This window comes from Panthera onca, chromosome D2 (genome assembly GCF_046562875.1).
Source record: "Panthera onca isolate mPanOnc1 chromosome D2, mPanOnc1 haplotype 2, whole genome shotgun sequence".
Classification (NCBI taxonomy): Eukaryota; Metazoa; Chordata; class Mammalia; order Carnivora; family Felidae; genus Panthera; species Panthera onca.
Genome location: NC_138349.1, coordinates 80,828,075 through 80,855,959, shown reverse-complemented (window position 1 = coordinate 80,855,959; position 27,885 = coordinate 80,828,075). Strand labels below are relative to the sequence as shown.

The window sequence follows — 27,885 nt, the reverse complement described above, 5'->3', positions numbered from 1 at the left end:
ACTCAAATAGCCAAAAGTGACTAAAAAGTTGTGGCAAATGACCATTAAGGCCCTTACTCTGTAAAGACGTGGAGTTCACACAGGAAACTTCGAGGTCCCTTCCGGGGAAGAATAAAGCTTTCTCATGCTTACACACATACAGCCGGACTCCCTAAAAATGACTCACAATCACAAAGTGACTATAAAGAAAATAGTGATGACATTGGCACCTCAATAAATAAATGGAACAAAATGGATATCCAGAAACAAATGTAAGTATATATGGAACTTAACATATGGCAAATAAAGGATTTCAATTCTGTGGGAAAAACAAAGCTCATGATGCTGATAAAATCGGTACCACTTTGGGGAAAGAAAAATACCACCAAGTCAGATCCCTATCTCATACTTTATAAGATACATATTACAGATAAAGATTTAAATGTAAGGCATAAGAATTAAAAGTATTAAAATACAATTTAGAATATTTATATGACTTTAGAGTGAGGGAAATAATACTTAGCAAGTCAGAAACTCCAGCATCTATGAAAGGAAAGATAGATATACTTAACAAAATTAAAATCTTAAGAAATTACTATGGCAAATGATATAAAAAAAAGCAAAAGACAAATAAATGATAGTCTGGCAAATGTCTGTGTTATCAAATGGAAAACATTAGTCTCTCTTCTATAGGAAATGCTCCTACGAGACAAGTAGCTGACAGCTCAGAGCCTGGACCCTGCTTCGAATTCTGTCTCCCTCTCTCCCACCCACCCCCCACCCACTTGTGCTTTGTCTCTCTGTCTCTCAAAAATGAATAAACGTAAATAAATAAATAAATAAATAAAGTAATAAAAATATTTTGGGAGAAGAAAGACTACTTAATTTTTTTTTTACTTTACCTAACAATATCCAATACAGTAGGCATTCAAAAATTATTTGTGGAATGAGATAGAGAGGTAGAAAGGAATAGGAGGGAAATGAAATAGGTTTAAATATGTTTGTAAAGGGTAAAAAGATAACCACTAATGGAATGACAAAGCACGGAAGATACTATACATATACAATGGGAGAGAGGGAATAAGATAGACACTTGATAAAGTTGGCCAAAAAAAAAAAAAAAAAAAAAAGGAAAATGGAAAAAAAATGAAAAAAAAAAGTAAAGTAAATAACAGACATCAATGGAAGCGATAAAAGCAACATACTATTTATCCCAATAAATGTAAAAGGGTTTAACTCCACTATCAGAAGAAACAGATTTTTCATGGTGGATTTAAAAACTTAGCCAGGTGGTGTTTTCTGGAAACACCTAAGTAAACGTAAAACAAAAGTGACACTATTCCCAATCTCACAGATACCATAAAAGATTTCATAATAATAGTAACAAGAAATGTCTAAGATCTTAAGACAAAAGCTACAAAATTTTACTGAAGGACATAAAAATTCCTAAATAAATGCAGGATTATTTCATTTTTTTGAATAGAAAGACACACTATTGTAAGGTGTCAATTCTCCCTAAATTAATGCTTTGGTTCAATGTAATTGAAATCAATATTGCAACAGGAGTTTTTAACGAAACCTGACTCTAAAGCACACAGAAATAAAACACTGATTAGCCAAGAAAACTCAGAACAAAACTCATCGAGAGGGCCTTATTCTAGTCTATATTAAAATTAACTATTTCCATGAGGAAAAGAATTTAGTGGAGAAAATCTTTGTTTCAGATTTGCACTTAACACTTTGTGAACATTCTGTGAGCAACACTTTGTAAAACTGGAAAACTCCTAAATGTCCATCAAGGTTTAACACATCAAGGTAAATCCAAAGAATAGAACAGTATGTAGTAAAAATCATGACACACATGAATATTCATTGGCATTGGAAAGATATTCCTAAAATATTATAAAGTAAAAAAAAGAGGAGGAGGGGTGCCTGGGTGGCTCAGTCGGTTAAGTGTCTGACTCTTGATTTCGGCTCAGCTCATGATCTCAGGTTCCTGGGATCGAGCCTTGTGTCAGGCTCCACGCTGAGCGTAGACCTTGCTTGAGATTCTCTCTCTCTCCATCTCCCTCTGCCCTTCCCTTGCTCTCTCTTTCACTCTCTCTCTCTCTCTTTAAAATAAAAAAAAAATTTTTTCTTAAGAGAGGGAAAGAAAAGAAATATATTTTTTATTTCTACCTTTAAAAATATCCAGAAATAAGTATCAACTAGGTTAGTATCTAAGAGGCTGGAATTATGAGTGGATTTCATATTATTTTTAGTTTCTCATTTTTCATCAGTAAAATATATTAACAATAAAGTTAATTAAATGGAAAGAACAGGGGCATCTGTGTGGCTCAGTCAGTTAAGCATTTGACTCTTGATTTTGGCTCAGGTCATGATCTCACAGTTTGTGAGTTCAAGCCCGGCATTGGGCTTGCACTGATGGTGCGGAGCCTGCTGGGGATTCTCTCTCTCTCTCTCTCTCTCTCTCTCTCTCTGTCTTTCTCTTTGCCCTTACCCTCCTCATGCTTACTCTCTGTCTCAAAAACAATGAACTTAAAAAAATAAATAAAATAAAATAAAATAAAATAAAATAAAATGAAATAAAATGGAAAGAACAGAAAATATTAAGAATATATCCTGAGTGATTCTTAGGCCCAGCATGAAGGGTATCTGGAGCCAGGCTGTGTGGCCGGAGAAGGTGTGGGACAAGAGAAGATGGTGTGGTACGATGCTGGCTCACTGGGGAACCGATGTGAGGAAAGGGGAGGAGTGCTAGGCAGGTAACTACTGAGAAAGTAAACATTCACTAGGGCATCTTCAGAAAGTTAGAAATGTACCCCCAAGATCTTCAATAGTTCATCAAAAACCTACCATCTGTGAATTTACCGAAATTTTTAAACCATTATGTTTTGGGTGAACAAGTGTTATAATTTTAAAAATATAAACAAAGAAAGCATTTCTTTTAGACTCAAACAAATAATACCATGTCGGATGGCAAATTTCTGTACAACGAATTAAAGCACATGTACCCTTATTCTAAAATTGCCTGCTTTAAGGCCTCACGGTTGCTTTTCTTTGGTGGCTGTATTCTAGAGTAGCCATCACAGGACCAGAAGGTGAATCGCGAATGATAAGAGGTTCTCTATATGGGCCATAAAGATTCCCTGTTCTCTCACCTGGGATACTGTAATAAATGTAATACATAATTGCCCCCCAAAAATGTAGGGAAAGGGAGCAGTGGGTAGGGGAGAATCCAGTCCACGTGAAATCAACAGGGAAGTCTTTCACGTAAGAGATGGCATTTGTATTGACCCAAAAGGGCAGATGTGATTTACAAAGGGGACGGGGACGAGAAGGAAATGCAGAGAAAGCAAAGGCAGGGGCTGCTCACGGTTCGTAGGAATTCGAGGCTTGGAAGATGGCACCCGGTTCCGTCCCTGACCAGCTATGCACTTCCGGGTAAGTCGGTCAGTCAGTTGTCATGCGCCTAAGTTTATTTCCCTGTGATGACTGTCGGGTTTGGGGAATTATGTTACAGTTACAGGTTTACGTATATTCCCTATTGCCATCATCTTCAGAGTCCCCGGTAGTTTAAAAATTGAGGGGAGCTGCAATGCACACAGGGTCCACTAGATGGCAACACGTGGCTTTGTAGATGAAGGTCTTTCTCGCAGGAATGGAAGAAGTGGAATCAAACGAGAGCGAGCGTGGTTAAGGTTCTCCAGAAAACACAGAGAGAAGACATTGATGATCCTCATACTGAGCTCATTGTGGAGATTTACAACAAAGAGAAAGCGGATGTTTTTAATCCCTTTTGTTTTAGACCCATAGGTAGTAAAGGGTCAGTGTCAGCACATTCTGCCAGGGTGACTTATTTCCTAACAGTGAACTAAACACAGAATTATTCACATGGGGTCCAATTCTGAACTGAGCCAACCCAAAACCCAAAGACCCTCACCCTCAGTCAAGTGTACCAAGTCAATCATCCATAAACGTTTTCATCACAAAGAGCCCTCATAACCCATCGTACGCCTCCAATAAAAAGGAAAAGGAAAACAGTTCTATTTCCTTTGCAGCTTGATAACATTTTTTAAAATGGTGTCGTTATCATTGTTTATAGTAGAAGTAAACTGTCCTTATTTTTAGAGTTATGACTATTCACAAAATTGTAAGAAAGGAAATTAAAATCATCTTCAAGCAATAACAATGTTAATCTGTTTCTGCCAAACCATTTTTTGTCAACAGAAAAGAAATAAAGATGCATCTATATACTTTTTCTAATTTAAAAATATTGTGGAATCTTTCCATATTAATAAAAATATTATTATACTAATGATCCCTGGCACCCAATCTTCATAATCACTAGCAACATACTCTGACTGAAATGTCTGGCCGTTCTTGACAACACTATGCTTTGTGAAGTCGACAGAAACGGCATCATGGAAAAATGGGTAATAATTAGAGAGGGACCCAAGTAGAGAAGCTAAGGAAGACAGAGCGTAACAGAACCTCACAGATGAGCTGATGAGAAATACATCCCAGAAAAATGTGGCTGGAATGAGACAATGACCTGAAAACAGTGAATAATCTATGACCTCTTTGAAAAATCACATAGGTGATGAGGAGAGAAGGCCAGCAAAAGAAAGTACAAAGTAATGCCAAGACCAAAGTTGAAGTGAGTTGAGACAAAATGGCAGATACGGGAAGAAGACACTTCGTAGTTGTTGGGATACTGTGAGATCCTCGTCAAAGGGGGAACAGAAAAAAACTCTTCAAGTAAGTATAGTATCAGGAGGAAACAGCTGAAAATAAGAAAAAAGCTGTCTTCAAGCCAAAAATGAATAACACGCCCCGTAAGAAATGGTCCAGAAGGTATATCCTTATGAAATGACTGTACTCAAAGATAAACAGATACAAAAGATGTTCTTCTGAAATAAAGTATCTCTGAAAGGTTAGAAGTAAAAATGTTGAGCCAGACACATGAAAACCAAAGAATGAGCATCTCATTTATTGGTCAAGGTTGACATGAAGGCAAAATAAAATTAAAATGAGACTAAAGAGAGACCTTTTTAAGTTAGAGAGTATCATTGTAATAAAGATACTTTATGAATCAAATAATACGGTATCAGAAGGTCACAAAGCAAAAATTGCAGAAAAAAATTAATAGCCATAGCCCCAGGAAAGACAGAAAGAAACAAAATAATAGTAGAATTAAGGTATCTCTCACCCCCACACAGTTCCAACATTCAAAAAAATAAGGATACAGCAGATCTAAATAAAATTATCAATTAGCAGACCCTCCAAGATCTTAAGGGTCAGTCCATGCCATGACATTATGTTGTATATGTCACCATTTACAAATATGGAGAACTGCTTTCAAAATGCAATGTTAAAGGGTCTCCCCTCACATACAAAAATAGGTAGCTTTTAAAAACAGGAACATGCAGGGGCGCCTGGGTGGCTCGGTCGGTTAAGCGTCCGACTTCGGCTCAGGTCACGATCTCACGGTCCGTGAGTTCGAGCCCCACATCGGGCTCTGTGCTGACAGCTCAGAGCCTGGAGCCCGTTTCACATTCTGTGTCTCCCTCTCTCTCTGCCCCTCCCCTGTTCATGCCCTGTCTCTCCCTGTCTCAAAAATAAATAAACGTTAAAAAAAATTAAAAAAAAAATAAAAACAGGAACATGCAATTTACAGCACAACCAAATGTAATGACCAACCGCTGTGTTTCAGGTAAGTGTTACAGTATGTTATTTACCAGTCTCCAAATCAGCCCACCTGTTACAGACTCCATAGCAAGAAGTCCTCCTACGTTAAAGCGACAACAGAACAACAGAGCAGAGGTAGGCTTGTAAAAGAGATCCTTGAAATTGGTTTTGTGCCCTTAGCTGTCTGGCAAGCCTTCCAGTCCCTTCTATGTTGTCATCTCAGACTGTGCTGGAGAAGGACCTACATTGTTACCAGGTAGTGGTCCACCTGTGGTGGACCTGATATTCGGGAAAAATACACTGCTTTCAAGGTGTAATAAGCAGCGATGTTCTTCCTTGGAGAACAATTCCCATTACGGCTCTAAAAATAAGATCTACAAACCGTATTTATTACCAGTTTTCGTGCTAATGGGGACATAAAAGGCTATTCCTCAGTTAAATCCAATGTCAACTTTAGTTCTACAAGAAAGTCAAAAGCTATAGGCACGACCATATCCACCACCATCCCGGGGCCCTGAAGCCCCGCCCACCACTGCTCTAACCCACCGGCTTCAAAGCAAGATGACGTAACTTCTAGAAGTCAGTGGCTCTGATGGATGAGTCAGGTCCAGTCACACATGACGGAAGAGACGAGGAAAATCAGCGAAACCTGTCATACACGGAAGCAAAGCAGGACCACAGAAGGGCTTTTCTTAAGGATCCAGGGAATAGGGAAATCGACAGAGACACAGAGTAGATTCTTGTTTGCTCGGGGCTGGGATGGAAACGGAGACAGAGGGAAAGTGCTGAATGCTTTAGGACGTGGGGTTTCTTTCCAAGGTGATGAAAATGGGGTAACGGTCGCATATATCGGGGAGTATACCAAATACTACTGACTCGTACACTCTAAATAAGTGAACTGTATGGTATGTGAATTATACCTCAAGCCTGGAGAGGCCAGGTAAAGAAAAAGTGAACCGACAAGTCCCGAGCAGGGAAGAACTCAGTAGCCATCGCACTCAGGAGCCATCCAAGATGAGGCTTGCCAGAAGGTTGACGTAATCAATTCTTGAATCAGAAAAGCCTTCCTTTCCCCCACGAGGGCCACAAAGAGACCGCTCTTCATTTAGGCCAACCTACATGCACGTCCATCAAAAATATTTGCTTCTTAAAGGCAAGGGCAATAAGAACAATGTTCAACCTCTAACCGGTTAAAAAACAATCCTCTGGGTGTCAGTCTGACCTAGACCAATGTCACGAGCAAGTCCGTGGTATCAGTTTTTAAAACACGCAAAGCAACAGAATCCGTAACACACCCTCTGCTAAGCCAGTTTTAACCGAACTCATGCCCTGTGAGAGGAACTCCAGTCTCTCGGGCGAACGGCGCAGGCCGGGACTCACAGTTTGCGATGTCACCTCGGAGCTGCAGAATCTGCGGAACCGGCATCGTGAGGACCACGATGTCAAACCGCTCAGGGGAACCTCTTTCCTCGGACACTTCCCACTTGTCATTTCTCAGGTTGATCTGGGTCACACGGTGTCGGAAGGAGACCTCGGCACCTGTTCCGAAAGCGAAGTCATGTTCACGTGATCAGGATTGCCGTGCAAATGAGGACGCCGGGAAGAATCACAAACTGAATCCACTCAGGTGAACAAAACAGTGAAGTTTGTCATCTACGGCCCCTGGGGCTCACTTTCTTTCTCATCCGGTAGGATTCCTCTCCTTCTGGCACCCTTGGACCTCCGGGTCCATGGCTGCTCTGGGGGGTGAGGGGGAGGGGGGAAACTACTGCTACAATCAATAATAATAACCACAGCTGTCTTTTATTAATTGGTGGAAAACCTTCATCAAGAAGAATTGGAATTAAGAGAAATACAATCTAGAATGGCCAGTCATCTCATTTTCCTTCTTTGCATTTATCACCGAGGTATTTTCGTAATTATTTGAGTAGTTATTTGGTTATTATTCCCTTCCCTATTAAAATGTGAGCCCACGAGCAACGAATTACGCCTGTTTTGTTTCCACGAATACCACATCGCATACACAGTATAGCCCTCGGCACATTCTATTTAATCGGTACCCGTTGAAGAGAACGAAACACGAACCATAAACCAAAAGGTAAGAAAATACAATTGGATCAATAAGCCTCCTTGGGACACAAGCACTTACCTCACATTTCAATTTTCAGAAAACTTTGATTTAAAAAGGACCTTACTTTTTTTTTTAAATTTCTTTAAGCTTATTTATTTACTTAGAGAGAGAGTTGGGGGGGGGGGGTAGACAGAGAGAGAGAATCCCAAGCAGGCTCCACCCAATCTGCACAGAGCCCAATGTGGGGCTCAAACCCACGGACAACGAGATGAGCTGAAGTTGGATGCGTAACCAAATGAGCCACCCAGGCGCCCTTACTTTTTTCTTCTAATGTGCATTTATTTTGAGAGAGACAGAGCGCAAGCAGGGGAGGGGCAGAGTGAGAGAGGGAGAGAGAGAATCCCAAGCAGGCTCTGCACTGTCCATGCAGAGCCTGACTCGGGGCTCGATCTCATGAACCGTGAGATCGTGACCTGAGCAGAAATTGAGAGCAGGATGCTTAACCGACTGAGCCACCCAGGTGCCCCCAAAACAAGTCCACTTTTCATGCAGCCTCAGGAACAGAAAAAAAAAAAAGTGAAGAAAGAACAAAACAGAAAAGCTCACTGAAAGTCCTGTCCATCGTTACCTGCCACACCTCGGGCTCCCAGCCGCTCAAACACAGGCTTACGTCCAACCTGGGCCACGAGGCTTCCCTCCTGTGGCTGCTCTGGCTCAGTGTGAGCCCCCTCATCTCTGAGGTCCCTCCACCATCAGTGCCTTGATCATTCCTTCCGACTGATTCAAAACATCCGCGTGTTTTAGGTACGTCGGGTCTATCCCAGGGGTCAAACTCTTTGAGGCAATTAACACCATTCCGTTAGCAGATTAGAGCAAGGGCTTGTAAACTGCCTCCGACCTGCCTGAGGGTTTGTCCAAGGCCCCAGCCTGGGGAAGGTGCAGGTAACTGGGGCGTCCGACTCACAAACACCGTCTCCACTCCTGCCAGAGCAGCTCCGCTTAGCTTGCTTCTGTTTATTTAGGATGTCCCACCCCGGCCAGGTCACCTTGCTCGCCTCGCTCTAGTCCTGGCCCTGATCTGGACCTCAAGTAGGCCTAGGAATTGTATACGTTCTATGCTCTTGTGTTTTCCCATGATGTTCCCTTTGAAAAGAGTATCGCGTGCGTATCGGTGATGTGTATTTAAGGGTATTTAAGGGCTCATTGGTAGGTGTGTACATTTAAGGGGTTAGATACTGGCTTTAGAGATTTGAAGCCATCCGAAAGCATCATCTGTGCTATTCAGCACTATCCATATCCTAAAGCACACAGATAACTTCCCCGGAAGTCGGCTCCAATCTAAGCTACTACTGACTGGTTCATCCAACAGCTGGCGGGCTCGTAAGCCTAACCGATTCCTAACTGTAGAGTAGTTTTGGAATCTCTTGGCAATTTGGGTTCTTCTGCACTGAGGGCAGACAAAGGTCGGCCTCGTTAGAGTAGCTTATTTTCTGAACCAGCATTGGTCAAGAGACTATGTACCTGGCCTGTTATTTGCTTGGATTGACAATGAGTGCGTATATTCTATAGTGGGTATACTACAAAGTGGGTACTATTACTACTCTTATTTCTCCAATGAAAGAACCAGGGTATTGATTTTTAGACGTTCCCATTACTACATAACTAGGAAGGGGTGGCAGAACATTAATTTGAATCCAGATCATTCTGATTCCAGAAACTCTCCCAACTTACGTTGTGGAATCACTAAAACTTTTGTGGACCATTTAGAGGACAGAGAGCTTTAAAGAAGCTTAAAGGGATATAACTGTAAATTTTAAAATGGTATAGATAATGTCTATAAATACTATAATAACAGTTCTGGGTAGAGAGGGGAAAAGATTCCTGAAATACGACAAAGGTAATATTAAAATAAACAAAGAAAAAGTTTATATACACTCAAATTATGTAAACCTTGAACTCAATTATATCAACATTTGTTTTTATTTATTTTTTTAATGTTTATTCATTTTTTGAGAGACAGAGAGAGACAGAGCGTGAGCAGGGGAGGAGCAGAGAGAGGGAGACACAGAATCCGAAGCAGGCTCCATCCAGGCTCTGAGCTGTCAGCGCAGAGTCTGACGCGGGGCTCAAATTCATGAACCGTGAGATCATGACCTGAGCTGAAGTCAGAGGCTTAACCGACTGAGCCACCCAGGCGCCCCTCAAAATTCATTTTTAAAGAAAGCATCTGACTCTTGATTTTGGCTCAGGTCATGACCTCACAGTTTGTGGGCTGGAGCCTTGCACTGGACTCTGTGCTGACAGTGTGAAGCCGCTTGGGATTCTCTTTCTCTCCCTCTCTTTCTCTGCCCTTCTGCCACTGGCTCTCTCTCTCAAAATAAATAAAAACAAAAAATTAAATTAAAAAAATTAAAAGCAGAAAGTAGGTCACAAGATGGACTTATTATTGACAGATATAATGACATTTTTCCTGCTATTTTACTGTATTTTCCAAGCTTTCTACCAGTAGTGCACAATTTAAAAAAAGAAAAAAAATTACTTCTTGGGGGCGCCCAAGTGGCTCGGTTGGTTAAATGACTGACTCCCGATTTCGGCTCGGATCATGATCTCATGGTTCATGGGTTCGAGCCCTACACTGGGCTCTGTGCTGTGGGATTCTCTCTCTCTCTCTTTCTGCTCCTCCTCACCCTCTCTCTCTCAAAATAAATAAATTAAAAAAATAATAAAAATTGCTTTTTGAAGTAAATAGTATTTTATATAGTGACAGAAAAAAATTTACAAGACTCACTGTCACAACAGACTGTACAAATTGAAAATAGAAACAGGTCTTTACTAAGAACTGGTTAAATGAGAACTGATAGTCACCTAATGCATATCACTGTATTAAATATATTCAACAACACCTCCAGTATACATATGCACCTATACGTATACAGAAATAGATACAGACACAGAAACCTATCATGGTGAAGATCATGACACTTACTAGGTACCAGGGAATATCCATGCCCCCAAGAGCCGGCCCCATGGTCACCGGGTTCCGATACGAGACGAAAGCATCCTTAGCCTGCTTCCTACCTCAGGGAACACCTCTTCCCCTAATCCCTATACTTGTGGTCATTGCAACTATTAGCCTCTTCATCCCACCGGGTGCTCTGACCGTACGACTCACAGCAGGTCACCTGTTAATTCACTTAATGAGGAGCTACTCCAGCCCTAATACACGTCAGCACCTCTGTCGCCCTCATTGCCTTCGTTATTCGTGTCTTACTAACAATTCTCGAATTTGCTGTGGCCCTTATTCAAGCCTATGTCTTTACCCTGTTAGTAAGTCTACACCTACAGGAGAGCACCTAACGAGCCACCAAACCCATGCATACCACAGGTAACCCAAGCCCGTGACCACTCGCGGGAGCTCTTTCAGCCCTCCTGGTAACTTCAGGATTGGTGATATGATTTCACTTCAACTCAACATCCTTATTAACTGTAGGGTTGACAACCAACCTGCCAACTATATACCCCGATGACGAGATATTGTCCGAGAAAGCACGTTTCAAGGCCACCACACACCTATTGCTCAAAAGGGCCTGCGGGAGGGAATAATTCTCTTCATCATTTCAGAAGTATTTTTCTTCGCAGGCTTCTTCACAGCCTTTTACCACTCAAGCCTTGCCCCCGACTCTGGAGTCTGTGGGCTGCTGACCACCCACAGGTGTTACTCCTCTCAACCCCCTAAAAGTCCCAAGACTGAACACCTCCGTACTATTATAGCCTCCAGAGAGTCAATCGCTTGAGCCAGGGTACCCATCCAGGGTACCACGGATAGTGACAACTACGTTATAGATCTGATCCTCTCCTAGTAGAGTGCTGGGTGGGCCAAGTTCAGCTCGAATTAGAAGTCTAAGGGCGGTTCCTACTACACCAGCTCAGGCACCAGTTAGGAGATACAGAGTGCCGACATCTTTGCGGTTAGTGGAAAATGGCGGTTTATGAACATAGGTAAAATGGCTGAGTAAAGCGTTTGACTGGAAATCTAAGAACAGAGGTTGAAGCCCTCTTCTGGCCAAGCTCTGTGGTGAAATATCACACTGAATTGCAAACTCAAAGAAGCAGCTTCAACGCTGCCTGGGCTTCTCCCGCCTTTTATTCCTAGATGGCGGGGAAGTAGATTGATTAGGGTATTTAGCTGTTAACTAAAATTTCGTGGGATGGAAACCCCCCAATCTAGTCAGGACTTAGCTTCATTAACGTGTTTGATTCGCAATCAATTGATGTAAGATAGATTCTTGCAGTCCTTAGAGTTAAGTGTGCAGGACTTACATGGCTATGATGCACTTAGGGCTTTAAAGGCTCTTGGTCTGTTTTAACCTAAACTCCTAATCCAGGATGGATAATACTGGTGTGAGTGGGAGTAGTATGGTGGAGGTTATGATGGGAGGGGGTATATAAAAGTATAGGTTGAATAATGTTATGAGGCTAGTCGCGTAGGTATAATTATCTCATTTTTTGTTAATTCTTGGATGATTATTCATTTGGGGATGAATCCCGAGAGTGGCGGAAGGCCCCCTAGAGACAGTATTAGCATCGGCATGAGGTGGTTAAGGGTGTTTTATTTCATGTTTGTGATAGGGATAATGTTGGTGTAGCAGGGCTGTGTATGAATAGTATAAAGGCGGCGAGTGTTATAATGATATAGTTAGGTTTTGAATTGTTGCTGTAGGATTATATGGTACGATAGCTGCGGCATGAGCATGATAGCCTGATGGAACAGCCATGGTAACTGTCACTGCCCATGCATGCCCATGACGTGTGCCACATTCTATGTGAGCCACAGGTAATTAACTATAACCTCTTTTCCCAAGACCTTCCAAAGCAAAATTGGAAGACAAAACATATATTCCCCTAACACCTACCAAAATAGGGATGTAGGCACTGTGTATTCAAGAACTGTCTCTTTGCCAGAACATCAGCTGTAAGAGGGCAAGGACTTTGGTTCATGTATCATTAGCGCCTAAAACAGTGTCTGGCATATAGTAACTACTCAATAAGTCTATATTGAATGGATATATGACATGCATGGATGGGTAGATATATAATACGGTTAGTGAGTACCTGAGGATTTCAGTAAATATGCACATGTAGATTGGGCCAAATCACAACAGAAATGAGATTTTTAAAGTTATATGGTATACGAAGCTGATGGAGACATTCTATAAAATATCCAATGGTATCATAATCTGCAGTGGTTAATTTTATGCATTAACTTGACTACGTCACAGAGTGCCCAGGTATTTGGTCAAACATTATCCTGGGCCTGTCTATGAGGGTGTTTTTTGGATGAGATTAACATTTAAGTTGGTAGACTGAGTAAAGCCGATTACCCTCCCTACTTAACACAGATGAGTCTTATCCAATCAGCCAAAGGCTTGAATAAAACAAAAAGCCTGACCCTCCTGACAGTGAAGAAGAATTCTTCCCGCCTGACCGCTTTCAAACTGGAACAAGGGTTTGGAGGGTTTTCTTCCCCTGTACTTGGACTTGAACTGAAAAGTCAGCTCCTCCTGGGTCTGGAGGCTGCTAGCCTTCAGACTGGAATTGTATCATTACGTCTCTTGGTTCTCAGCCTTCGGACTGGAACTAAACCGTTGGCTTCCCTGGGTCTCCAGCCTGCCAACTCATCCGGCAAATCTTGGCATTTGCCAGCCTCCATAATCACATAAACCAATTCTTTATAATAAATCATATATATATACATATGTATCCTATTATATATATCCAATATATCCTATTGTATGTATATATATATATGTATATACGTATACATATATATATATATGTGTATATATATATATATATATATATATATGTATACACACACGTACACGTATCTTATTTTGTCTATCTCCTATTCATTCTGTTTCTCTGGAAAATCCTGAGTAATACATGACCACAGACTGAATTCTAGATGGAGAAATGGTCTAACCAGAATGGTATTTACTATGTTCTCATGTTGTATATTCAATCTCACTGATCTCTCCCTTGCCTGGGATAGTTCTCAATAACTAATATTTGATGAAGATCAAAACAATAATTATCCTCTTAGGAAACAAAAATTCTCAGCACCTTTCTTCAGTGATCTTGAACTGGGCATTTTATTTAATGATGACTCATCAAGAAACCTACTTCTGTTTAAGAAAAAAAACATTTATCATCCAAGATCATTTATCATCATTTTTGAAAAGGTCATTTTCAAAAAAAAACAAAGGTCATTTTCAAAACATTCATAAAATACATAAGGAACAAATGAACATCCTAATAGAAAAGAGTCAAAGGTTATAAATAAATTCAAAGAAAAAAATGCAAAGAGCTGGTTAAAACAACTCACTCATTAAGTAAATGCAAATCAAAACACAAAAATATATCATCTTTAACCTGTCACATTGGCAAAACCCAAAAATCTCCATAATATCAAGATGTAATGTCCCATTCACCGTTGATGATGAGATGCTCTTTAAGAGGAAAAGATAGCATTACAAATACACGTTATGGGGCGCCTGGATGGCTCAGTCGGTTAAGCATCCAATTTTGGCTCAGATCAGGATCTCATGGTTCATGAGTTCGAGCCCCTAGTCAGACTCTGCGCTGACAGCAGGGAGCCTGCTTCAGATTCTCTGTCTCCCTCTCTCTCTGCCCCTCCCCTGCTTTCTCTCTCTCTCTCAAAAAACAAACAAACAGGGGCGCCTGGGTGGCGCAGTCGGTTAAGCCTCCGACTTCAGCCAGGTCACGATCTCGCGGTCCGTGAGTTCGAGCCCCGCGTCAGGCTCTGGGCTGATGGCTCGGAGCCTGGAGCCTGTTTCCGATTCTGTGTCTCCCTCTCTCTCTGACCCTCCCCCGTTCATGCTCTGTCTCTCTCTGTCCCAAAAATAAATAAAAAACGTTGAAAAAAAAATTAAAAAAAAAAAAAAAAAAAAAACAAACAAACAAAATGCACATTACCATTTGACAGCTATCGTACTGTTAGAAACTGGTCCTACAGATATACTTACAAAAGTGCATCAGGGCCAGATAATGCACCAACATTGGTATTAGCAAAAACCAAAACAACCCGTCACCCCCCCAAATATTTACCTAAATATTTACCAGAAAGTTAATAGCTAATAAACAATGTATTCATTTATTTATTTATACATAAATAATGTAATACTGAACAGGCATTGAAAAGAATGAAGCGGGGCGCCTGGGTGGCGCAGTCGGTTAAGCGTCCGACTTCAGCCAGGTCACGATCTCGCGGTCTGTGAGTTCGAGCCCCGCATCAGGCTCTGGGCTGATGGCTCGGAGCCTGGAGCCTGTTTCCGATTCTGTGTCTCCCTCTCTCTCTGCCCCTCCCCCGTTCATGCTCTGTCTCTCTCTGTCCCAAAAATAAATAAAAAACGTTGAAAAGAATGAAGCATACTGAATTTGTTGATATGAAAATAGACCTAAGATATGATTCTGTCCATGACGTTGTGTTAAGATTCTCCAGAGAAGCAGAACCAATAGGAGGTAGATAGATAGAAAATGAGGGCGGTTGGGGGGGGGGGGGGGGGGAGGGTTGATTTATTATAAACAGACCAAACAACTTGTAGAATGGTTTATGTAAAATAATCCTGTGTGCATATCTTAAAAAGAGAAAACATAAACACGCATGAATAAACACATAAAGATAGTCATATAAGATCAATAGATACATAAACATTTTTCTGGAAGCATATATAGAAAACTATTATCAGGAATTACTTTAGGAAGAGAAAATTAGCTGTTGAGCAGTGAACGGGAGAACACATATTTTATGACTTTCTTTATAGTATTAATATTTGACTATATATACAACTTTTATTTGTAAATGCTAATTTTAAAAGAAGGCAGAGAAAACCTTATCCGCACCTGATTCTTTCAGGTAATGCTTAACGATTGAAGAAAGTCCTTGAGGTGCCACAAAGTTACAGTCTCCTTCTTTCATTACCATCCCTTCAATTGGAGAGGTCAGAGGTTTCAAAATGCCGTGAGCTAACAGTTCATCATAAAAACTGAAATAAATCAACATATATAATTACATACTGTAATTAGTTAGCTTAAAAATACTATATAGTCTCGTCCAAGAATTCTTAGAGATTATCATTCTAAATAACAACTAGAAATCTTGACATGATCGACTCTATACATGTTTTGTGTTGATAAAACATAGTTTAGGGCGGGCCTGGCTGGCTCCCTCGGTGGAACATGCAACTCTTGATCTCTGGGTCGTGAGTTCAAGCCCCTTTTTGGGCACAGAGCTTACTTAAAAAAATACTAATAAAACAGAATTCAAGTGACGAACAGCAACGTTTGGAGAATCCATAAAACTTCTGCTGACATTAGCAGAAGGCCCATTTTCTTGCATATTTCAAAATTAAAGTCAGTGAAGGTAAACAGAAAGGCAGGCAGGGCACCAATCTTGAATTTGGTGCAGACTGCCTGGCATCACAGCCAGCCTCCCTCTTCCTCAACCCTGACTCGGTCAAGCACATTTACTGAGCCCCGGTGGGGTAAGAGCTCCTCCGGTCTTCTCAATAACCCCGGGAGACCTGTATCCCAGCTTATCCACTTCACTCAGGTTCACCTCTTCCTGCTACCACCACCGACAGCGACAATATTGTCCTGCCCTCACTATATTTTATTACAAGAGGCAGAGTTAAAAATGGACGATCTCAACATGTTTACATCATACACCCCGTAAGAAGGATTCCATCCCTTGCAACTAACTCACCTTTGGTGTTTTTTAGCATAATGGGGAGTGCGGGTGATGTACTGGGCTCCCAAGTCAACGGTGCTCTGTGGATTGCAAGGACTCCGGGCCGTAGCCATTCTCCCCCCTTGAATGAATCCACAGGAAACGTCTTAGTGCATCAGAATGAACCTCCTGAGATTCAGGCTGTTCAGCTCAGGTCGGGCCGAACAGATCATAGCCGTATTTTAAAAAGACCTTTTGGTGGTTTTTTTTTTGTTTGTTTCAGTTTTAGGCTCGGCAACCTACCATGGTCAGGAAGCAGTCCAGAGACAATTTGGTCACCGTGAGGCCCTTTCTCAAAGAGGGCACAAGAATGGGGCGGCAAGCGTTGCTCAGCTCGGCGCCGGGAGCACGGACTCCCATGTTTCATTAAAGAACGGATGAATGGATCAAATAAAACGACACAACGAATGACACGTCAGGATGCATCAGTCAAGGAATGCTTTCACTCTTGCACTCAGGTTTCATGAGAAAACAAGGATTCTGTAAAGTAGGTCTTCGTAAAGTCCTGGCCAACGGGCACTTCGGGATCCTCGAGGCGGGGAGAAGGCCACGAAGGCACCAGCAGGCCGCGATGTAAGCCCACGTATTGGCCAAGACCCCAGGCCCAAGCGTTGCAAACGGCCAGAGCTCCTCCGGGCTCCTCCCTTTCTCCCGCCCGGGGATCCTCCCGCTCCTCCCTTCCTTTCCCCCTCCCTCCCTCCTTCCCGGGGCCCGGGGCTCCTCCCGCTCCTCTCACTCCTCCCTCCCCCCACCCCTCCTTCCTCTCCTCCCGCTTCGCCGGTTCCCCTCGCTCCTCCTGCCGGGGGACCCCTCCCGCTCCCCGACACCACCCCCCACCGCGCCAGGGTCACAGCCCCCCCCCCCCCGCACCGTCGGGCCCTGGGGGCGGGGGGGGGGTAGGTCTGAGGCCCTGGTCACGTGGCCGGGCGCGCACTGCGCATGCCGCTGCCGGGACCCGCCGGCCGCGGCCGCCACTGGATTTTTCTCACCGGCTCCCCCAGGGGGGGCCGCTCGCCGCCTCGGAAACCCCGGCCGGCGGCGGCCTCCTTGCCCCGGTTTCGGCCTCCGGACGACCCACCTGAGTCCCCGGCCTCTTCCCACACCGTGAGGTGCACAGGCCGGGGCGTCTCTTTCCTCAGCAGCGCCGCGCACAGGCTGCCCGTCAGCCCGGCGCCCACGATGAGCACCCGCGCCATGTCCGCACCCCGCTCCGCGCTCCGGGCCCGCCCCGCCCGCGAGCAGCCCCGCGGCCGGCCTGCAGGGGGCAGGCGCGAGGCGAGCGGCCCGCCGGGCTGGGGGGCGGGAGCCGGCGCTCCGGGGACCGAGCCGAGCGGCGGGGGGGGGCGGGGGGGCGGGGACGGCGCGCGCACCTGCCCCCCCGCCTCGGCTGGAGCCGCAGCTGAGCCCCGGTCCCTGTGCGCGCCCCTGCCGGCGTGACACTGCGGTCTTGAGGGGCGGAGGGGGGACCGCACCAGCGATGCCCCGAAGGATGTCGGAATCCTGGGATGGTTCTAATAAGATTGGCCTCCGGGCTCTGTGTGTGTTACCTCAGCTCGAGCCTCAGTTTCTCCATCTGGGGAATGGGGACACTAGTGTCTTCGTTTCAGATCTGTGACGATTACAGATGTGTGATTGACCAGAAAACGTGAGATCGCTCCGCTCTTCAGTAAATGTTTTTATGCCGGAACACGTTCCGATATCCTGTGGGATGCAGAGGTGGACAGGATAGGGTTCATGCCTTTATCGCTGATCTGTTTCCCCCCAACATTGTCCTGGAAATTCTAAGTGAGAACGACCAACTATTAAAACATAAAGAATTAAGTTACAGTGGATTGCAGATAAATTATCACCTGGAAAACTACAGAAACTGAATAGCTATGACAATGGTAGTCAATGGTAGTTGACAATGGTAGTCAATTACAATGAAAACATTTAAAAATTGGAAGGTTTACTTTATGTAAAAATTAGGTCATAAAAAATTACTATACGTCATTGGTGATGGATCGGTACGTACGTCTGATAAAAGACGAACTAGATGAAAATATAGATGAATATATATAGTCTGTAAGAAGACTTACATAAAAATAAAAAACAATACATAATTATTTACAACTTGTATGTCCAAAATGCACAAGACAAAATACAAGTAGCAAATTTGGGGGCAGGTATGAAAGATGAAAGCTAAATATCCTTATATAAAATCTGAAAGACACAATTAAGTGACAAAATCCAAAACGAAAATGTGCAGATTCAATTTTTGAATAGAAAGAAATAACAGAAGTCCAATAAACAGATTAGAAGGTTTAACTTTCCTATATTCAGATAAAAATTAAAATGCAATACCAAAAAAAGCCCAAAAAATGCGATATCGTTTTTTATTTTTTGGGAATTGCTTTTCAAAAGGTTATGTGCCTACATTTGGCAGGAATGTAGCAGAACGCACTTTAATGCAGTAGTGATGGAAGTGCGATGGCTAAGTTGACCGGAGTAGCGTTTGATCATATATCAAAAGCCCTAAAACTGTCCTTTAAATGAGAGATACCAGTTGTAGACATTTATCTTAGGAAAATAGCGTATAGCTATACATTAGGATTTATGTAGAAACGTGTTTCCCTCAGTGTTATTAGAAACATTCCGGTAAACAATCAGTGGGATTTGATTGATCAGATTATAGCTATCTGAACATTTGAATAAAGCTACTAAGAAAATACGGCTTAAACGTTTAAGGGTGTATGGGAAAAGTACTCATCGTATAATGATGAAAAACTGCTTCGAAACCAGTAGAATCCCAGAGGATGGGAAACACACACAGAAACAAGGACATACGCAGTATTAGAGAAATAGGAGAGGAAGCAGATGTACTTATATTTTTCTGTTAATTTCAAATGTTTTATAGAAGCCATGTATTTATTCATTTATAGATGTATATATGCATCTATTTGGTATAAAGCAAGTAAAGCTGATACGGTAGACTGAATAAATTCATCAATCCCTGCCTTAAAGTTGTTTACAGTCTAGTTGGAGAGATTGTTGCAACCCCATTCTGAAATCTCAGAATTGTGGGGCGCCCCGGTGGCTCAGTCGGTTGAGCGTCCGACTTCGGCTCAGGTCACGATCTCACAGTTCGTGAGTTCGAGCCCCGTGTGGGGCTCTGTGCTGACAGCTCAGAGCCTGGAGCCTGTTTCAGAGTCTGTGTCTCCCTCTCTCTCTGCCCCTCCCCTGCTCGTGCTTTGTCTCTCTCTGTCAAAAATAAAATAAACATAAAAAAATTAAAAATAAAATCTCAGAATTGTCTGGAAAGGATATTTGAAATAACCTATGACAACGGGCCTCTGCCACCAGCATAATGTAAATACAGACACTGAGTTAACATGAGTCTGCCCGAGGCTCCGCAGTGTCTCGCGGTTGAGGGGAGGGCAGGTCCCCGTGGGTTTTTTGAGTCTGTTCCCCCCATTCCCACCATCTCCTCCTGCTTCCTCGTTTCTTGCACCATCAGGGCTCCAACCTCATGGTCATCTTCAATAACTTCTCCTCTCTTCTCTGGCTAAGTGTTAGTCTTCTGGTCTTTGACCTCTTCTCCTTTGTCTCTTAAATCCAACCCCACACCACTCTACGCCAGAAAAATCCAACTTCCACCAGAAATACCAGAAGTGGACTAAAGTGCCTGTTTCGCTGCGTTCTCGTTATCTGTGCACATTTAGCATTTTGAAAAGCAATCGCAGGGGCTCCTGGGTGGCTCATTCAGTTGAGAGTCTCACTCTTGATTTTGGCTCAGGTCGTGATCCCAGGGTCGTGGGATCGAGTCCCGCATTGGGCTCTGCACTTGGGTGTGGAGCCTGCTTGAGATTCATTCTCTCTCTCTCTCTCCCCCTCTGTCTCCTTCTCCTGCTTGTACTCTCTCTCTCTAAGGTAAAAGAAAGAAAGAAAGAAATCACCAACAGGTGACTCCATTGCTTAAATTCAAGCAACCATTCATTCTTTTCTTTTTTTTAAAGAATTTTCTTTTTCTTTTCTTAAAGTTTATTTGTTTTGAGAGCGTGAATGGGGGAGGGGCAGCGAAGGGGGGAGAAAGAGAATTCAAAGCCGGCTCTGCCTTACCGGCGCAGAGCCCGATGTGGGGCTCCAGCACATGAAGCCCTGAGATCATGACCTGAGCTGAAACCAAGAATCAGACGCTTAACCCACTGAGCCACCGAGACGCCCCGAGCAACCGTTACTTCTTAGCAGGATTATTCTAGTGGTTTTTTAAGCGGTCTCCCTGCGCCTAACCTGTATTCCGCACTGAGCTTCTGGATCATTCACTACCATCCTCAAAGAACTTTCAGTAGCTCTCAGTTTCATAGAGAACCCAGGGGAACTGCTCGGCATAAATAGTGTTCACTGATATTTCCCCAACCTATGTTTATATCTTATCTTCATAATCTTCATCTGTCCTGTGCTAGAGCGACACTGAATTATTTTATGTTCCCTGAATCCACCCTCAAATTTTCCACGCATCTGTGAAAGTGGTAAACCTTTGCTTATGCAGTTCTGGAGTCTAAGCATACTTTTTTGACTTGTGTTTCCAGTTGCGAATTTGCATCAATCCTTCATTCTCTTATGCTTTTCTGCTATGATCAATAATATTTTCTTTAGAAAGTTATGGAGAACTGGGGATTGTTATGACCGTTGAACAGAGGTAGCCACGGTGTCTTGTGATGTCTCATTACCTTAGTCTTCAGAGAGTGGGCTAGCCTCAGCCTCCACCCCCACCCTCCAGAATGGGTTGTATTAGCCCAGAGCTATAACTGTAGGGTTGTGGGTCCGTGGTCGGCTGCTGTTACTAGGGTATCTTTCTGGGAAATTTGGGAATGACTAAAGAAAGGAGGAGTGCAAAATAGCTAAAACGGACGTGTTTAAATTTAGTCTTGCTCGTCACCTTGAACTTTTATCTTCTTTCCTATTCCTGATGTTTCCTTATGCTCGTTTAAATCCCACTTAAGGGGTGCCTGGATGGCTCAGTCAGTTAAACGTCTGACTTCAACTCAGGTCATGATCTCACAGTTCATGAGTTCGAGTCCCACATCGGACTCTGCTGATAGCTCAGAGCCTGGAGCCTGCTTCGGATTTTGTCTCCCTCTCTGCCCCTCCCCCGCTTGCTCTCTCTCTCTCTCTCTCTCTCTCTCTCTCTCTCTCTCTCTTTCTCTGTCTCAAAAATAAACATTAAATACCTAAATAAATCCCACTTAAAAGTCACCTAAAAGAAGCCTTCTCTAACCATTTGACTTAAAACAACCACCTTGTGACTCTCTATTCCACTAACCCGTTTAATTTTCTTCCCATCACTTAATACTTTTAGAAACTACCTTGCTTTTTTTTTACTCACTTCTTTATTGTTTACTTACTAGAACTTAAGCACCAAGAGAAACCTTGTCAGAGTCAATTCAGTATCCTTGACAACTATAATCAAAGGTAGAATTCTCAGAAACAGAGTTCACTAACTATTTGCCTGGAAGGTATACAAGTCTTTCAAGGATAATGCTTAAACTAAGACAGGCTGAATGGTAATTCAGTGGGGGCAATTTCAGTGTTGAAAATACTTTCTCAGGGAGTGCTTTTTTATGGTATGACTACAATAATAGAAAAATATCATGCCAATCAGCAAAGGATATCTACCAGTGTGATGCAGAGCTCCACCTGTTTTCAGTTAACCGTGTTATAGATGGCCTAAAATCAAGAGAGCCTCCTATGGTTATTTTAAGATCAGGAGTTCAAGAGATTTCCATACGAGTCACTGACACAAATTTAACCAAAAAAAAAATTGGACAAGGCTATTCAAAGTATCTAGAAAATAATTTTACAGAATCAAGGGAAGGGGGCTTAGAATTTTCCTTGGATTTAAGCTCATTATGAGTTAATATAAGAAAGCTGTCAAGACAAAAAATAAATATAAATGAATTATAGCTGCAGAGCAAGACAGGTGATAGTCCCACACTATTTAGACTAGCCAGATCACATTTAAAATACTGTGTTCAGGGCTGGAACCCGGATTTTAAGAGGATCATTCAGAAACTGGTATCATTCCAAAGAAAGGTGTCCAGGATGGTAAGCAAAGTTGAAATGAACTTATTTGAATAGGTAAGAAGGATAGAAATTTCTAGCCTGGAGAAAACTTCAGGAAAACATGAGAGTTATCTTCAAATATGGAAAAGATCTTAAGAGAGACACATAATTAGATATATCGGTATACTAAAATCAATTGATGAAACTATAAGAAAATAGATTCTGGCTTAACGCAAAGAACATATGTAAGGAATGGTTTTAAGTAGATACATCTAAAAATGGAACAAATTTCCTCAGGAAGTAGCTCTCCCAACTGGGGAAGCACAATAGGGGGGATATTGCAAAAGGAGTCGAAGCATTGGGTGGGACAGCAATCGTCAAACTGCACACACGCGTAAGTAAAGGCAGATTTTCTAAATGGTAGTCATAATTTTAAAGAAGTCGTTTTCCACATTCTCAACTGCTGAAAGTACTTTCCACTAATATATCTGTAAAAGCCTTTGTGGTCTAGCACATTCTTCTTTCCTACCATACGTTCACGATCGCTGCTTGCTAATTTTACAAAAGAAATCTCAAGATTCACCCACCGCCATGAAACATTAAAGAATTCTGAATTTAACTACATATTTACCTTACCAGTCAGTTTTATAGTTTCATGTGATTTCCTGTTTCTTAGTATCATCCTTTCATCTCACTGCGAAGAAGCCCCTTTAATGTTTTTTACAAGACCCATTTGGTGGTGATAAACTCCAGTTTTCACTTGTCTGGCAAACTATGTTCCCTTCAATTTTGAAAGGCAACTTTGCTGTGTTGAATATTCTCGGTTGGTGGGTTTCTTTCTCTTCCTTCCTTCCTTCCTTCCTTTCCTTCTTTCTTTCTTTCTTCTTTCTCTTTCTTTCAGCATTTTGAATATACATATCATGCCACTCCCTCTGACCTGCAAAGTCTCTGCTGAAAAATTTGCTGATAGTCTTATGGAAGTTCCATTGTAGATAACAAGTCATTTTCTCTTACTGTTTTAAGATTCTCTCCTTGTCTTCAACTCCAGACAATTTGATTATAATGTGCCTTGGTGTGGGTCTTTCGGGATTCATCTCCTTTGTTAGTTTCTTGGCTTCCTGGATCTGAATGCCTGTTTCTTTCCTTAGATTAGGTAAATTTACAGCTGTTATTATTATTACTATTATTATCATTATTATTTTAATAAGCTTTCTACCCATTTCTCTCTTTCTTCTCCTGGGAACTGTATAATGTGTATATTGGTCCATTTGTGAATGTCCCATAAACCCTTCAACTGTCTTCAATCTTTTTCGTTTTTTTTTCTTTTTGCTCCTCTGCTTAAATGCATCCCACTGCTCTGTGATTAGTGAAGACTAATCTTTCACTCTACTTGATCTAGCCTGCTATTGAAACTCTCAACTGAATTTTTTAGTTCGGTCATTTTATTCTTCAGTTCTGTGATTTCTGTTTGGTACTTTTTAATAGTTTCTATCTCTTCGTTGAAATTCTCGCTTTGTTCATGCATTGTTCTCCTGATCGTGGGGAGGAGCTTTTATGACTGTTATTTGAACTATCAGGTTAAGTACTGATCCCCGTTTCGGGAAGATCTGTTTCTGGAGTTTTATCTCTTTCTTTGGTTTGGAACACATCCCTGTGTTTCTTCATTTTCCTTGACTCTCTCTCTTGGGTCCTGTGCATCAGATGAGATAGCTACCTCTCCTAGTCTTGACAGAGTGGTCTCATTATAGGAGATGAACCTTGTCAGTCATCCCAGCCTACTCGTGAATGTCTTTTGCGATTACCCAACTCGCCTTATTTGTTCTTAGTGGCCCCGAGTAGTTGGAACCGTGCCCAGACCATCAGTGTCCTAAGAGCAGTCAGTGCCCCGATACAAGCCAGCCCATCAGGCCGCCACTGGGAAAGTATGTATTTAGACCCCTTCTAGGGAGACACTTGTAGATGGGCATTTTTGCTTGCTTCCTCTGCACTCAGCCTGGGTGTATGGGGGAGAAGAGGGCTGCTCTTGACCCCATTAAGAACTTCTTTGTTTGCTACAGCCCTGTGGGATCTTTAAAGGTAAGTCCCATTTGTTATCAGAGCCAAGGAATCAGGGGCCTGTCCCCTCAAGAGGCAGCCACAAAATATGGGGTGCTAGATGTGTTCCTGTTCCCTCCAGGGAGACACTGACAACTTGGAGTGGGCTAGAGAGAAAGGGTAGAGGAAGTGTCCGTAGCCTTCCGTGATCTCTGGGGAGGATGGCAGTCAGCCCCTAGATGTGTGCTAAATTAGAAGCCTGACCCTCCTGCGGCAGCGGCAGCGTTTGAAATAGACCTTTGTTAGGGAAAGACTGAGAGATGGGCCTTTTTTGCCTACTTCCTCTGTATCGAGCCCCAGGGCGATCTATCTGGCAAATGCTCACACCTGCCCATACTGCTCCTTTATTTGCTATGGTCCTGGCGGGCTCAAGGATGGATGCAAGCTTTACTGGCTTTCAGACTTGGGTGTTCGGGGTGGGCATCCTTCAAGTGTGTGACTTAAAAGTTGGGGCCCTAGATGTGGTGTCCAAATCCTGTGATCCTCAGGGAGAAGCTGGGAGTTTGAGGATGCCCTCCCAGTTGTGTGGTGTTGTACAAGAGTGTGTCTCAGCCTTTCCTACCAGTTTTGATGTGGTACCACGTCCTCCTTTGCCCAGTGTATAGTCGCTGCTCAGCTAGTTTCCGGATTTCTTTCAGCAAGAATTGTTCCGTGTGTAGCTGTCCGTTCAGGGTGTCCGTGGGAGGAGGGGCACTTAGGAGCCTCGTATGTTGTCATCTTTAAAGATGGCGCAAGTCATTACGGGTACGTAACTCAAGATTTCACAGTTAAGTGACGTTGTACAGCAAAAGTCCTTCCATTCATGTCTATTAAGCGAGTATCTAAGCCGTTATACGTTTTCCCTAAGCACCGTTTTAATTACATCCTACACATTTAGAAACGATACAAAGAACCAGCTTTTGGTTTCATTGCCTTTTCTCTATTTTTCTTTCCTTTCTTTTCATTGATTCCTATTTTAATCATTATTATTGATTTCCTTCTGCTAATGTTAAGTTTAATTTGCTTTCTCCCCCTCTAGTTCCTTTAAGGTTAAACTTCAGTTAAACTGATTTTTCTTACCTTTCTTATTTTCTCGCATGAACGGTCATGGCTGTAAACTTTCTTCTAAATGCTGTTTAGGTGTAGCCCACAAATTTTGCTGTGTTGTATTTTCATTTTCAGTTCATTCAAAACAGTTTTAAATTTTGCTCTTCTTTGACCTGCAGGGTATTTAGAAATGTGTTATTTAATTTCCAACTATTTGAGTACTTTCCAGGATATGGTCTTATTATTGGTTGTGAGTTCAGCTTTGTTATGGCTCAAGAACTTTGTATGAATTCTATTCCTTTAGACTTAGGTCTTGTCTATGGGCCAGAATCTTGGTGACTGTTTCTTGAATGGTGGAGAAGAATATATATTCTGCTATTGTTGTGTAGAATGCTATATATATGTCAATTAAGTCAGGTTATTTATAGTATTTTTTAGGTTTTCTATATCCTTACTAATTTCTGTCTACTCATTCTACTATTTACCAAAAAAGGACAGTTGAATTCTGCAAATATAATTGCAAAATTGTCTGTTTCTCCTTTCAGGCCTATAAAATATTTGCTTTATATATGTAAGGCTGTGTTGTTAGGTATATAGACATTTAGGATTGTTATGTCTTCTTGGAGAATTGACTCCATACTGTTATGTAACCTCCCTTTTTATCCATAATGATATTCCTTATTCTGAGTCAACTTTATTTGCAAAATTTTTTAATGTTTACTTATTTTTGAGAGAGAGACAGAGTGCAACCAGGGGAGAGGCAGAGAGAGAGGGAGACACAGAATCAGAAGCAGGCTCCAGGCTCTGAGCTGTCAGCACAGAGCCCAACGTGGGCCTTGACCCCACTAACTGTGAGATCATGACCTGAGCCAAAGTCAGACGCTTAAGTGACTGAGCCACCCAGGCTTCCCTAAGTCAACTTTATTTGAAATTAACATAATTAATCCAGCTTTCTTGGGCATATTTTTCTCTATACTTTTTTTTAACCTAAGTATCTGAAGTTAACATAAATTTCTTGTAGAGAACACACAGTTTAGTCTTGCTTTTTTTAAAATTTAACTTGACAGTCTCTGTCTTTAACCAGTATAATTATACTATTTGCATATAAAGTGATTAGTGATTAAAATATACCATGTTGCTACCATATTTATTTTTCTTTTATCTCTCTCTCTCTATTTTTTTTTTTTTTTTTTTTTTTTTACTTCTCTGGGTTTAACTGAGCATTTACTATTATTCCATGTTATCTCCTTTATTGGCTTATTATTTACCCTTAAAACATTTTTGGTAATTTCCCTAGGGTTTACAATATACATGTTGAAATAATCTTAGCCCGTCCTCAAACTATATTATGCTTTCTATCACATGGCTTGAGTAAGAAATGGACAACTTGCTCATGTTTTCCATAGGGATAAATCTTTGAAACATAGCAATACTTTTTTTTTTTTTTTTTTTTTTTTTTTTTTTTTTAGTGTTTATTTATTTTTCAGAGAGATTGTGCGCACATAAGCAAGAGAGGGGCACAGAGAGAGAGACACACAGAATACAAAGCAGGCTTCAGGCTCTGAGCTGTCAGCACAGAGCCCGACATGGGGCTCGAACTCATGAACCGTGAGACCATGACCTGAGCTGAAGTCAGATGCTTAACTGACTGAGCCACCCAGGCACCCCAAAACCTAGCAATACTTTTAAGACTGTTGTTTCTATATCTGAACTGCTTTATACCATTCAGAGACTATTTACAACTCATTGCTGTTACTGCAGTAACTGCCAGAACGAAGAACAGAAGTCTGTTTCAGGCTTTCAAGAGAATTAGAATCATGTTTTAATAATTTTAATATTTTTTTTAACTGAAGCTAGCACTCTACCCCTAACGACCACCGTAGATGTATTCTCATTTTTGTGAATGTGTTTAGAGTAGCATAAATGCATAAATGTGGAAAAGTAGCTTTAAAAATGAGATTGCACTGAACTTAAATGTTCTCATATTATTTCTTCTTCTAGAACAATACTCTTTTTTGGGGGGGGCATCCTTGTGACTCTGTTTAGCAACTTTTGCTCAAAGGAACACAATTTAGGATTGACTGCTTTGAAGACACGTATATTAGACACCTAAAATCAAGGAGAGAGAGAGGCATGGCATAATGTTTTTCATTGTTGTGTTGCGTATCTAGAG

General features: G+C 42.0%; 2 protein-coding genes across 17 annotated transcripts in view; one reads left to right on the top strand and one right to left on the bottom strand.

Annotated features, from left to right (window-relative positions):
• The window catches only part of RNLS (renalase, FAD dependent amine oxidase), a 346,559-nt gene extending 328,712 nt beyond the window's left edge, over window positions 1-17,847 (bottom strand). For 3 of the 12 annotated variants that reach the window (XM_060642979.3, XM_060642977.3, XM_060642978.3), the window contains exons 1-4: window positions 16,794-17,247; window positions 16,527-16,632; window positions 15,665-15,807; window positions 7,051-7,209 (exon numbers count right to left, since the gene is read on the bottom strand). In XM_060642979.3, the coding sequence (XP_060498962.2) occupies window positions 7,051-7,209; window positions 15,665-15,807; window positions 16,527-16,632; window positions 16,794-16,917 (532 nt within the window). In that variant the 5' untranslated portion in view covers window positions 16,918-17,247. Of the gene's footprint in view, window positions 1-7,050; window positions 7,210-15,664; window positions 15,808-16,526; window positions 16,633-16,793; window positions 17,259-17,628 lie in introns of those variants that run through there. The other 9 variants (XM_078434139.2, XM_078434140.2, XM_078434141.2 and 6 more) reach the window with 9 other exon arrangements.
• A 4,191-nt stretch (window positions 17,848-22,038) lies between these two features.
• The window catches only part of LIPJ (lipase family member J), a 37,134-nt gene continuing 31,287 nt past the window's right edge, over window positions 22,039-27,885 (top strand). For 3 of the 5 annotated variants that reach the window (XM_078435062.2, XM_078435066.2, XM_078435063.2), the window contains exon 1: window positions 22,912-22,986. The gene's annotated coding sequence lies outside the window, so the exon portion shown is untranslated. Of the gene's footprint in view, window positions 22,094-22,911; window positions 22,987-27,885 lie in introns of those variants that run through there. The other 2 variants (XM_078435064.2, XM_078435065.2) reach the window with 2 other exon arrangements.